The 10,886-nt window shown below is 44.1% G+C and overlaps 3 protein-coding genes across 5 annotated transcripts; 2 read left to right on the forward strand and 1 right to left on the reverse strand.

The window, feature by feature from the left end:
- The first annotated feature begins 24 nt into the window (after positions 1-24).
- Positions 25-5,392, forward strand: pola2 (polymerase (DNA directed), alpha 2). Its single transcript, XM_027014373.3, has 19 exons — positions 25-174; positions 273-412; positions 520-644; positions 831-910; positions 1,095-1,152; positions 1,304-1,413; positions 1,606-1,799; positions 2,067-2,155; positions 2,344-2,496; positions 2,592-2,654; positions 2,784-2,838; positions 2,981-3,105; positions 3,380-3,418; positions 3,516-3,589; positions 3,696-3,804; positions 4,314-4,420; positions 4,790-4,846; positions 4,925-5,051; positions 5,178-5,392. The coding sequence occupies exons 2-19, from the start codon at positions 328-330 to the stop codon at positions 5,328-5,330; spliced, it is 1,803 nt and encodes a 600-aa protein (XP_026870174.2). The 5' UTR covers positions 25-174; positions 273-327; the 3' UTR covers positions 5,331-5,392.
- A 295-nt stretch (positions 5,393-5,687) lies between these two features.
- cenph (centromere protein H) lies at positions 5,688-8,502 on the reverse strand. 2 transcript variants are annotated; one of them, XM_035521886.2, is made up of 10 exons: positions 8,365-8,502; positions 8,072-8,156; positions 7,885-7,940; positions 7,387-7,432; positions 7,234-7,302; positions 7,071-7,127; positions 6,761-6,824; positions 6,497-6,548; positions 6,124-6,281; positions 5,688-5,923 (listed from the first exon to the last, which is right to left on the reverse strand). In XM_035521886.2, exons 2-10 carry the CDS (start codon positions 8,140-8,142, stop codon positions 5,837-5,839), a joined length of 660 nt encoding a protein of 219 aa, XP_035377779.1. In that variant the 5' UTR covers positions 8,143-8,156; positions 8,365-8,502; the 3' UTR covers positions 5,688-5,836. The 2 variants fall into 2 exon arrangements, with proteins under 2 accessions (XP_035377779.1, XP_035377780.1); XM_035521887.2 differs by having other exon boundaries at positions 8,072-8,148; positions 8,365-8,493.
- A 21-nt stretch (positions 8,503-8,523) lies between these two features.
- On the forward strand, positions 8,524-10,879 carry kgd4 (alpha-ketoglutarate dehydrogenase subunit 4). 2 transcript variants are annotated; one of them, XM_027014376.3, is made up of 5 exons: positions 8,524-8,562; positions 9,156-9,286; positions 9,575-9,638; positions 9,924-10,129; positions 10,341-10,879. In XM_027014376.3, the coding sequence occupies exons 2-5, from the start codon at positions 9,236-9,238 to the stop codon at positions 10,356-10,358; spliced, it is 339 nt and encodes a 112-aa protein (XP_026870177.1). In that variant the 5' UTR covers positions 8,524-8,562; positions 9,156-9,235; the 3' UTR covers positions 10,359-10,879. The 2 variants fall into 2 exon arrangements, with proteins under 2 accessions (XP_026870177.1, XP_026870176.1); XM_027014375.3 differs by lacking the exon at positions 8,524-8,562 and adding an exon at positions 8,575-8,593.
- Positions 10,880-10,886: the final 7 nt, after the last annotated feature.

Here is a 10,886-nt window from a genome sequence, read left to right on the forward strand (position 1 = left end):
CGCCGTACTTTTTTTCCTGTTCTTTCGCGGGTAATTTTCGCGGCAACCCGAGCACTCGCCGTGTGGCCCGGTCGCTGCATCCGAAGCAGCGACAGGTCGCTTAGACGCTTGGTGTATGTTTAGTCTCATAAGCTCGTTTCTGCGTCGTCTTTCAAAGCTATCAGAAGTTGCAAGGCAAGTTTTTTGTGAAATGTTCGTACTTTCCGATGTCGTTGTCAGCAAGCAAAGCGCATCAGACGAGGGTCGTAAACTCCGGGCTGTTTTGTGTGCAGGTTTCCGTGCTTGGCGCGTACACCACAGAAGGGCGCACTGGTCTGAGATAGCACAATGGCAGCCCCCACCACCGAAGAGCTGAAGCTGGAGCTGGACACGTTTGACATTGCCTGCGAAGATGATGCTGTACTCGACAAGAGTAAGTCTGAAGAGAAGCAAGCAAGCAAGCAAGCAAGCAAGCGTGTGTCTGCAGAGTTTCATTAGCCCGGCAGGTTTCTGACCCCTCTTCTCGCCGTCCCTCCCCAGTGCTGGAGCAGTGTTTGTGCCACAGGATACAAGCGGAGGATATTGTATGCGAGTGGGTTGCCTTCAGCACAACTAAAGGCCTGTTAAAGCTTACTCTCAACAATTTGGAGACTTTTGAGTATGAGGTGAGTGCGATGAGTGGTCTACACTGTACCAGAGTACAGAATCAAGGCCATCATTTTTCATCTGGTTCATTCTGTAACAACAACTACAGTGCCACAAAAGGACAAAAAAAAATAACAACGGCTGTTTTTACGGACTTTGGCACACTGAGGTCAGATCGGTAATGATTGCATTTCTAATTTATGCAGGTTTTGAATAAGAAACCCAAAGGCTTATCAAAGAAGAACAAGTTTAACGTGACTAAGGATATGCACTCCATCCAGGACCTGTATCCTTTTTAGAGAACCGTCCGCGACTTGTGTCCGATTGAGTTAAATAACGTTCACAGAACTTGTATGCAATATGTAAAGAACTGAAACCGGTATGCCTTGTTTGCTAGTATGGCTGCTAAATTCAAATTATGTGCACGTGTCTTCATGTTTGCTGTGGCGTTCTTAACGTACCTTGCCTAGGATCAAAGCAGAGGAAGAAGAAGAAGATTTGTTGGACTCCTATTCGACGCCAGCCAAGGTAGTGTATGTTCCTGAAACCATGCAGAATGTGGTTTTCTTTCCGCACACTGTCAGCGGGCCCTTTTTTAGTATTGCTCTAGCCTGCATCCTTCACCTAGCCATTCTCCATTAATGGCGCTTTAACTGGGGTATGGGGGCGTGTCCATCAGGGCTCTCAGAAGCGCGCCCTCACCACGCCCGAGCAGCCTCGGTCGAAGCGCGGTGGTATGTGGGCGCCAAGCCCGACCCAGATCCTCTCCCCTGCCAGCTTCTCTCCGAGGTGAGACTGCCAGCCCGTGTGCCCTGGGCTCGGGTGTTGTTTTTTCCTGACATTCCTCATGAATACTACGTTTTCCTTTTTTCCCAGAGCGATAAGACAAAGGTCAACCATGCTGTACCTCACATATCCTTCTCACTCTTCCTCATTCTCTCTGCCCTTTGATCAAATCCGTGTGTGTGTGTGTGCGCACAGTGCCACCCCCTCTCAGAAATACAGCTTGCGTGGGGGCCGGGGCGAGGTGGTGGCTACGTTCGGGGCGGTCCAGGGCCCTCGCTGGGCAGGGAAAGGCCAGACTACGGTGCGGGTGAAACTGCTGGAGGGCCATGAAGACTCACTCACCAGCTCCTACAAATACATGTTCCAGAGGCTCCGAGACGTGCGCAGCGGTACAACCTCTCAGCCAGGCTTCTCGTATAGAGCACATTTGTGTACACCTAGATGCATCTCAAATTACTTTAGATGCAAGGTACGTGTGTGCAGTGTGAGTTTAGAGGCAGCGATGTAGTTAAAAAGAACACACGGAGCTTCAGAGAATGGGGGGAAACCCGGGGCATGAGTGAAGCATCCTGGTGGGGTGTCTGCACGCCTTGGCTGGCGTTTTAATAAACGCGGAGTGTTGCTCGGTTCTTCTTTCATTTGCACGGTGTTTGCAGTTCTGACGGAGAAGATCGAAAGCTTGGGGGAGGAGCTGAGGACACACTTCAACATCGAGGAGTTCTCTCCTGTCTCACTACCTGCTCAGGTACGCACCGTCCCATCTCCTGGTTCGTATGCACTGCACTTTGTGCAGGACTGGATTAAAGTGCTTTGGTTATTTGAGTAACGCTAATGAATTGCTGCCAGATCCATGCCGACTGTAGCTTCGGCCACTTTAGGGCGGACGGGTGTGTGAGGCTGGACGCTGACGCAGGTGTGCCGTGTCTCCCGCAGGACACCGTGGCTGTGCTGGGACAAGTGTGCTGTGACAGTAACGGGAAGCTGAATGCCCACTCTGTGCTGCTGGAGGCGAGCCAGGAGCAAGGGGCCAGACAGGTGCCCGTGGACCTGTCCGAGCTCCGGGACTACTCGCTCTTTCCTGGACAGGTGTGCAGAGGCTCTCTCGCGCGCGCTCTCTCTCTCAGTGCACAATTCTGCACTTTCTTCATATAAATGCAGTGACTAGATGTGATCTGTTTCAGGTCGTCATCATGGAAGGCATGAACACCTCTGGTTCGAGGTTCGTTGCCTCAAAACTCTACGAGGTTCGTCTCTGCTACAGATTCAGCAGCGAGCTGCCACTGTCCAGCCCTTGTTTGTCAGGCATACAGAAATGGGGCGTTTGGATGTAATGCAGCAGAGTTTGACCTGACCATGCTGGGTTTGTTCTCCAGGGCGTGCCTTTACCCTTCATCTCTGCTCCAGAGCTGAAGCAGGAGGTGGACGAAGGTAAAAACAGCTGTTTGGCAGATACTCTTGTGGACAGATACTGAGTACAGACTTCACATATACTTCATATATGTCAGGCATGTCAAATGCTACACACAGTAGTGCCCCAGCAAGGTTCTTGCGGTCGTGTGTTCTATTTCAGTTTCTGAGCCTGTGATGGTGCTGCTGGCCTGTGGACCCTACACCCCTTCTGACACCCTGACCTATGAGCCTCTGATTGACCTACTTGGTGTTATTAACAAAGATCATCCTGATGTCTGCATACTGGTGAGAGTGTCCTAAGACTCTCTCAAACGGTTTGCACTTTTAAATCTGGTCACTTATTGTGTAATCTGTAGAAGGACCAGTTCACACACAAATGATTGTTTGCTAAAAGTGCAAGAGTTGAAAGAAATTGTTTAAGATGTGACTTAAGTCATTTTGGAGGGAAATATCTCACTTTGGTTCTACAGTGTGTATGTTCTTAGGTGTGACAGCACAACCATTTGAGTCGAGCTCATTGTCATAACAGTCTTCTGATTTAATGTCATGTTTTACGTAGATGGGCCCTTTTGTGGATTCCAAACATGAACAGATCGAGGTACGTTTCACTTTCCTTTCTTTTTGTAGTTCAAAAACGGTCATCTTGCACAGAAAGTGTCTTCTTTACAACAATGACCTGCCTTTTTGTTTTCCAGAAAGCACAGGTAACAGAAACGTTTGAAACCATGTTCTCGAGATGTGTTGGCAGCATTGTGGATGGAACAAGAGGGTTGGTTTAAATCCTTTTCATCGATTTTGTCCGTGTACTTAATGGAGAAAATCTTTGCACAGTCTGAGCTTGACCACGTGAACATGTGGATTGTCCCCTCTCTTAGGACAGGGTGTAAGCTGGTGTTCGTTCCATCCCAGCGAGACGCTCATCACCACTATGTTTATCCCCAGCCCCCTTTCACTCTCCCAGACCTCAAAAAGGACGATGTGCAGGTAAGCTGGGGCTTTGACTTCCAGCATCGTCTCTCCACTGTACAGTCTGACTCTGGGTTGGCCTGTGCCTGGACGGGAGACTCGCTGTAAAGCAAAGGTCATCTTTAAATGGTAGCGCACATATTAAACTCTTGTTTAAGATGATCTTAACATGGCAATGATTTTGGGAAACGGGGCCCTGCAGAGTTTAGTTCTAACGCAGTATAATGATGTTATTGAAGGCTATGGTCAAATGGATCGGGATTGTTGGAGTTGAAACCAGATCCTGCAGAGTGGTGGCTCTAACTGTTTGGAGTTGGATGCCCCTGAGCTCTGCATTTAGATGGTTTAATAATGAGGGGTGGCTTTCCCAAAACCATAACACACAAATCATCTTTAAATGGTAGAGTGAGAATTAGACTGAACTCTTGCTCTCTGATTTTAACACTACAATTTTGAAAAATGGGGACCGGTTTTATAGTGTTACAGTATTAATCTCCAACCATCCAGTATTTTGTTTTGCTCCTCAGCGAGTGACCTTAGTCCCTGACCCCTGCACGCTGCTCATTGGTGGTGTGACCTTTGGCTTGACCTCCACGGACATCCTTTTTCACATGGGAGCTGAGGAAATCAACAGGTAAGATCTGGCAGCCCCCCCCCAAGTATCTGGGATACGTGTTTACCCTTTATTTCCAAATCAAGTTGATTATTATACTGCTGTGATCGTACTTCAGTGCTTTGTGATAACTTCAATTCAGCACTGAAATACTATGTTAATCAATTTAGCATGTTCTTATACGATTCTTAGTTATGGATTTAATCAGTGTCAGTGTTGTTCTTGATTGTAACCTGAAACTATTTTCATCTCCAGTTCAGTGTAGTTCCTCTATATCCAAAGGCCATGTTCCTATATAACCCCTATGCTGAGTCTTAAGACTGTATGTAGTGGATAAAACTACATGGACTGCTTCTGATGTCTGATTTTGGTATGTCCCCACTGTTGCAGCGCTACAGGCTCGGATAGGTTCTCGCGGATCATGAAGCACATGTTAACCCAGAGGAGGTTGGTGGGGAAATTCTCAGTCTTGCAGTGTTTGTCCAGAGCTCTTGGTCATTACTCAAGCATTTACTTCCCTTGCAGCTATTACCCGCTCTACCCTCCGGCAGAGGAGGTCAGTATGGATTACGAGAAGTTTCAGCAGTACGGCCAGATGCCGCTCACGCCCGACGTTCTGATTGTCCCTTCTGAACTGCGCTATTTTATTAAGGTAATGCAGCCAAACCTCTGTCCTGATTTGCGTTTTAGAATACACCAGAACACCTTTATTTAATTACAGCTAATTGGCTGCTCGTGGTTTTGAAACACTGGTGGAGTTAAAGGCTTTCTTTCACAGGACGTGATTGGTTGTGTTTGCGTCAATCCTGGGCGTCTTACCAAAGGGCAGGTTGGTGGAACCTACGGGCGCCTACTACTCCAGCAGAACCCAGCGCATGTGCAGGGAGGCAGAGTGAGCCCATGCCTCGCTGGGCAGTTGGTGAAAATATAACACCGTCCGAGTTTGTGTATCTGTTCCACTCCATTGTTCCAAATAAATACTGTTGCAAGATAGTTTTTTTTTTTTTTTTGACAATTTTTCCACTTTGTCTTTGTATAGTGACTAAAATGCATGTTGAGCTGGTGTGTCTCAAATATTTGAAGTCAGTTTTCATGTCTTCATAAGTAGATCTACTATAAATGATACTCGAATAAGTACAAAAACGTACCCCAATGTTACAGAAGTAATTGCATAACAGTTATTGTACTTAAGGGAGCATCTATCTATTTCTCATTCAGTTTCAGCAAAGCCTTTAGTCTAGAAGTTAGTTTGTATGTAGTATGGGTACTAAGCAGCCTACACTGTTGGTTTGCTATAGATATGTGATACTGCTTTAATAATTTTGATAAATGCATTTCACTCCTGCATTACAAAAGTCAATATTTACAGAGGTTATATTACAAGAACACAATTTACTGTATGGCATTGCTCATTAGTAGATTGATGCAAATTGGTCTTCAGTTAGGGACTGTTTCCAATCCCATTGCAATGTCTCTCAATTTAGGGTCATCAATCCAGTTCACCTTGCTAGCAATAATGATTGCCTAGAAGGGAAAAAAGTCATTTAAATGAAACTCCCACATATAAACTTGCAGAAAAATGATAAACACAATTACGTTAAACTGACATCATTTGAAATATTTTGTCCAAACCCTTAAAAGCTGCTGGTTTGAGACGTTTGTAGTGTAAGGACGGATCTTGCATCAATCCTTGGGGGGGGCATGCACAAGCAAAAGGCACATACCCTGAGCACGTTCTGAGAAATGGTGGCAATCTTCAGGTACTTCTGGAAGACGGCCTCAGCTCTCTCAACCGCCTGTTTCTGTGCCTGCCCCTGGTTCTCCCCCGTCTGTTTCAGCTCATTTATCTCCTGCATCCTCTTTTTAATAAGCCCTTTCAGCTCTGCACATACACAATATGCATAGCATCAACAAACCGATAGGATTAGCAAGGCTGGTTTTCCACAAAGTAGACTATAATTCATTTCTATAACAATGAATTTCTATAGGAAAACTCCCCACTGGTTAGGTGACATAGTCCAGGTCTAGAGTTCATAGTCTACATGAGGTCATATAGTACAGCTGCCCAGTAAGAAACAGGCTGAACGGTAACAGTACCAAGTCGCTCCTTTTGAATGTCTGTGATTTGGTCTTGAAGTGTACGTGTTTCCTGGGAAAAAAAATGGCATAAAAAGAACTTAATCATTATACTTTTAAACATTTTTACAATTATTTTAATCTTATTTATGTAGCACATTATTTAAACTGAATATGACTGATGATGTTGAAGCACTAGATAACTGGTATACTCAGCCATTAACACAACGGAGTTAAATATGAGCACATTATCATTTAGAGGTTCAGTATAAAAATATTACCCACTTTAATAACTTTCATTGTCTTTTCACAGAGGTCTGCATTTTCATCAACCATTGCCTTTAATGCCCTACAAGACAATTTTTAAGAAGATGAACACAGTATATGTGTATTAACACCAACTCTACTATAATGGTGCATTTGTTTAATTTTCTCATGGACAGCAATATTAATATGAAATGGAATATTCTCCGTAGCTGCTAATTTCCCACCCTGAACACGAAGCGTGGGGCAGCTATAACATGCTGCTGAAATTAGTGTTTATATTTCCCCATTGCTCATCCATGCATCAGCATTTCTAAACAGATTCGCTTACATAGCATCAGCATCATTCTGGAGCAGCTTCTCTGTGACTGTGTTCCAAACTTGCATTCTAAAACATACAGTCCATCATTCAAACACGAACAGAAAAACACACTGCCTTTTACAATCTCTGTAAGTGCCTAATGTCCAGACATGAGAAACGTAAGGTGCATCACCTGTTTAATGCCAGGGTTTTGTTGAAATGTGAGAGTCTCGCCTGCTCTATTGCAGTTTCATATTTGGACCTGTATTTGGATTATAATGTGAGAATCAGTCTGATATCAGACCATACAAATCAATTCCCAGTAAGCAAATCTCAAAACACTCACAGATCTGCATCAGCATCAAATGTGCCACATGATCTCTTCAGTCTTCCTGTCATTAAAACACAAAGGTCAGGGTCAGATGCCAGCATATATTCTAAAAGATATTTCCAAAGCATTTTCTGAGCAAACATGAAGTGTATTTGTGTTGGTGTTTAATTTTTTCTTACAAATTAGATGCTTTATCATTCAAATAAAGAATTTATTCACATGTGATTACAGAAAAAAGATGTTCAGGGCATAGAATATATCAGTGTGAAGTAGATTCAATTAGGTAGGCTGGCTTCATTACTACTGAGAGGTCATTAAGAACTTGTTTGTTCCCCCATCTCAACACCTAGGTTCACATCTCTACTCAGTCCTATCCAAACTCTTTAAAATAAACTTTGTGTACACCATGCATGCAAAGTAAGATTACACTAACAAACGGCCCAAACAAAACATTCGGCGTTTCACAAACCTGATTAATGTTAACGCCGATGTCTGTAACGACTGAAAACTTACCCATGTTGACCTTAACATTCATGTCAAAGCACTGGTTAGCCATCATGTCCTTCATCCTGAGGAAAGAGTCAAACGCACAGACCTGCTAGTTACAAACATGTGTCGTTCACACACTGGTCTTCTCTTCACAATAAAGGGAGATGTAGGGTGACTAAAGGCAAAGCCAAGGCCGTAGGACTCAAAGCACCTGAGTAGACGCATGGGTGTGACCTCTTCAGACAGCGAGGACGCTGGGTGCTCGGGGCTTGGGGAATCCATCGAGACCTGTAGCGCTAAAGAATAACAAGGAACAAACCACTGATATTACTTAATAATATATAAAATGGCAATTACCTTTTACTGCACACGTGTTAAAATACTTCTGAACAGACTTCAACTGTTATTGCATAAGCTAAGCTAACCAAACCGAAAAAGTTGGACGTATTGCATTGTTTTACTACATCAGCACAGCATATAAAACCAAAAACCTGCTCAACAAACCTCCACTAAACTATCGCTCCCAACCAAGTCCTCTGGAAACGTTAGTTAGGGCTTTGTTCAGGGGTTTGTTTTCCTCCTCCCGCTTGAGTTTGGGTAGCAAACGAATCTGCCGCCTCCCGGAAGTCCTGCGTCACGTGACACGGAAATGCCCCGACGCCCCGCCTTTTACACCGAGGATGTACAATAAAAGCCGAGCAGGTAACTTACCGGCGTCCAGGTGTTTATTTACGTGAGTCTGCAACGCACCACATGAACGGGGAGCTTACGTCATGCCTCATTGATTTATACCTGTTTTAGTAAGAATGGATCTCTTCTAGCTCTGGGCAGCGCAGTAACTAATATAATATTAATAGTATAATGTATTTATATTATATAACTGATATAATGAAGTGTATATATATGTAACATAACCAGGTGGCTGGTGACCTTTGCACAGTTCGAGTGCATCACATTTCTAACTGGCTGCTTGATGCAGTAGTTGCGTTTGTGTTCATGCGTCCATGGTTAGGTAGATAACTAGCATAGATCCATTTAAGCCCATTTCCTACCAACATATAAATGTGCATGCCTGTAGGTCAGGTTGATCTGAGATGGAAAAAAGCACAAAGTAGCCACAACTTCTATTGACATTTCCCAGCTGCAGTTGTTCCCTTTTAAATTGCACATTGCTAGCTTTCTGTACTATAAATGCAGTTTGCAGTATTCCTAAAAGCCATTTCACGTTATATATGTTGTCGCTGAGTACCCTTGGCTAAATTAATCATGTCAGTAATAAAGAATTTGACCTCCAGATCTTTTCAAGAAAACGTTAAAATATCAGTGATCAGGTGACTAGCGTCTTTCACCCGGAAGTTGTTGCTCAGAGGTCACCATGGGGAGCAGCGTTAGTAGAAGCGGAATGGCTGCCGCTCGGGCCGTGCAGGTAAATACTGTCTCCAACACAGAGTTCTCTCGCTTGCTCCAGGAAAAGATTTTATTTTCTGCGAATCGTCGTGTTGCACAGCGATTCTTTAGTTTTTTGAAGACTTGTTGGCGCAAATCTGACCTTTTCTGTGGGCTTTAGGCTAGTTTTCCAGTTGCCCTTGTCAGCTGTGTGTCGCGATATGACTTAGCTGAGCTGTTCCAGCTGTCCAGGCTTCTCGTTCTTGTTTCCAACTTGGACTTTTAGCCCCAAAAGTCTTTATTTTATACTGCTTCACTCTCTTCACAGGCTGTGCGACCTCACGTCCCCTTAATTACCTTTCCTAATCGACAGGGTCTGGCCAAGCCAAATGGTGAGCGTTTATATCCTGTTGGTTTGATTAAAAAAATAAATAAATAAATAATAATAAAATATATATATATATATATATATATATATATATATATATGGTTAACTAAAGCTAAACATAGACAACATCCAAAACAACTGATTCAGCCGATAAGGTAATTTATCAAGTTGAAGCGAGGCGTTAACGGGAACGTTTTAGCCCCGTCCTTGTTTGAGACTCAAACCTTGGTGTGGTCTGTATGAAGTGTTGCCTCTGTGTTTGCACTAACACTTTTATTTGGCTTTTTAGTACAAGAAGCACTAAAACTACTCGTAGCTAGCATGCCACAGACGTCGACCCCTTCTGCACCGGCGCAAGCAGCCACAGGGGTGGGCAGGACCACTGGAGCAGCTGAGTGGCTCTCTGGCTCACCAGACAGCGTCGCTGTCATTAAACAGCTTCCACAGAAATATCGCAGGCGGGCCTTGCTGCCAGAAGAAATGGACTACATTCAGGTTAGTGTCAGTACTGCAGCAGGCTGCTATTGCGTCTGAAGACCGTGGGCACGTACCCTATAAAAGCAGTATGCAAAATATTTGATGGGCCCAGAAGAGCCATTGTGTTCTTGTTTAAAGGGAAAGCTCCGGGTACCCAGCACATGTAATCAGGTCCACAAGACTAGTAAAGCGCACACACAAAGTGAAGATGATATTCTCTCGTTTGCAGCGTGGTGGACCTGAGTGATGGTGGGCCAGTGTGTCTAACTCAAGACTCTGTGGAAAAGGTGCTGGTTGTTGCCTAATGTTTTTCCTCAGAAAGAGGATTTGCCAGATTTCACTTTAAGGAATGAATAAGTTATTATTGAATGTAAATAGAGATTATTTTTAAACACAATTGTACAAAGTGTGTGTCCTCTTACTCAAGAAATTCACATGCTGTTAACAGCTTGTCCTGTTCACATTTAACATTGCATTCATTAGGCCAGGCAGTCCAAGGTAGACTGCTCAGTGCCCATGTCTGTAGTCCACTCTGTCTCCCAGGACATGTGCTATTACCCTTGATTGGACCCTTTCATTTTCACTTTGGCCCAAGGAGGCTCTCCCACTATGCTGATACTCTGTAGTCTGGAGATGGATTCTGCAGGTCATTAGATCTTTAATAACGTTGGCCTGTGTCTTTTGCTAATCATATAACTGTTTGAGACTGTGTAAAGTACTCAAATTCATGCATAAGTACTTCAATAAAAAGGGGTATTGTTATAAACAGCATGCA

Source organism: Electrophorus electricus, chromosome 25 (assembly GCF_041902795.1).
Source record: "Electrophorus electricus isolate QZ-2024a chromosome 25, ASM4190279v1, whole genome shotgun sequence".
NCBI lineage: Eukaryota > Metazoa > Chordata > Actinopteri > Gymnotiformes > Gymnotidae > Electrophorus > Electrophorus electricus.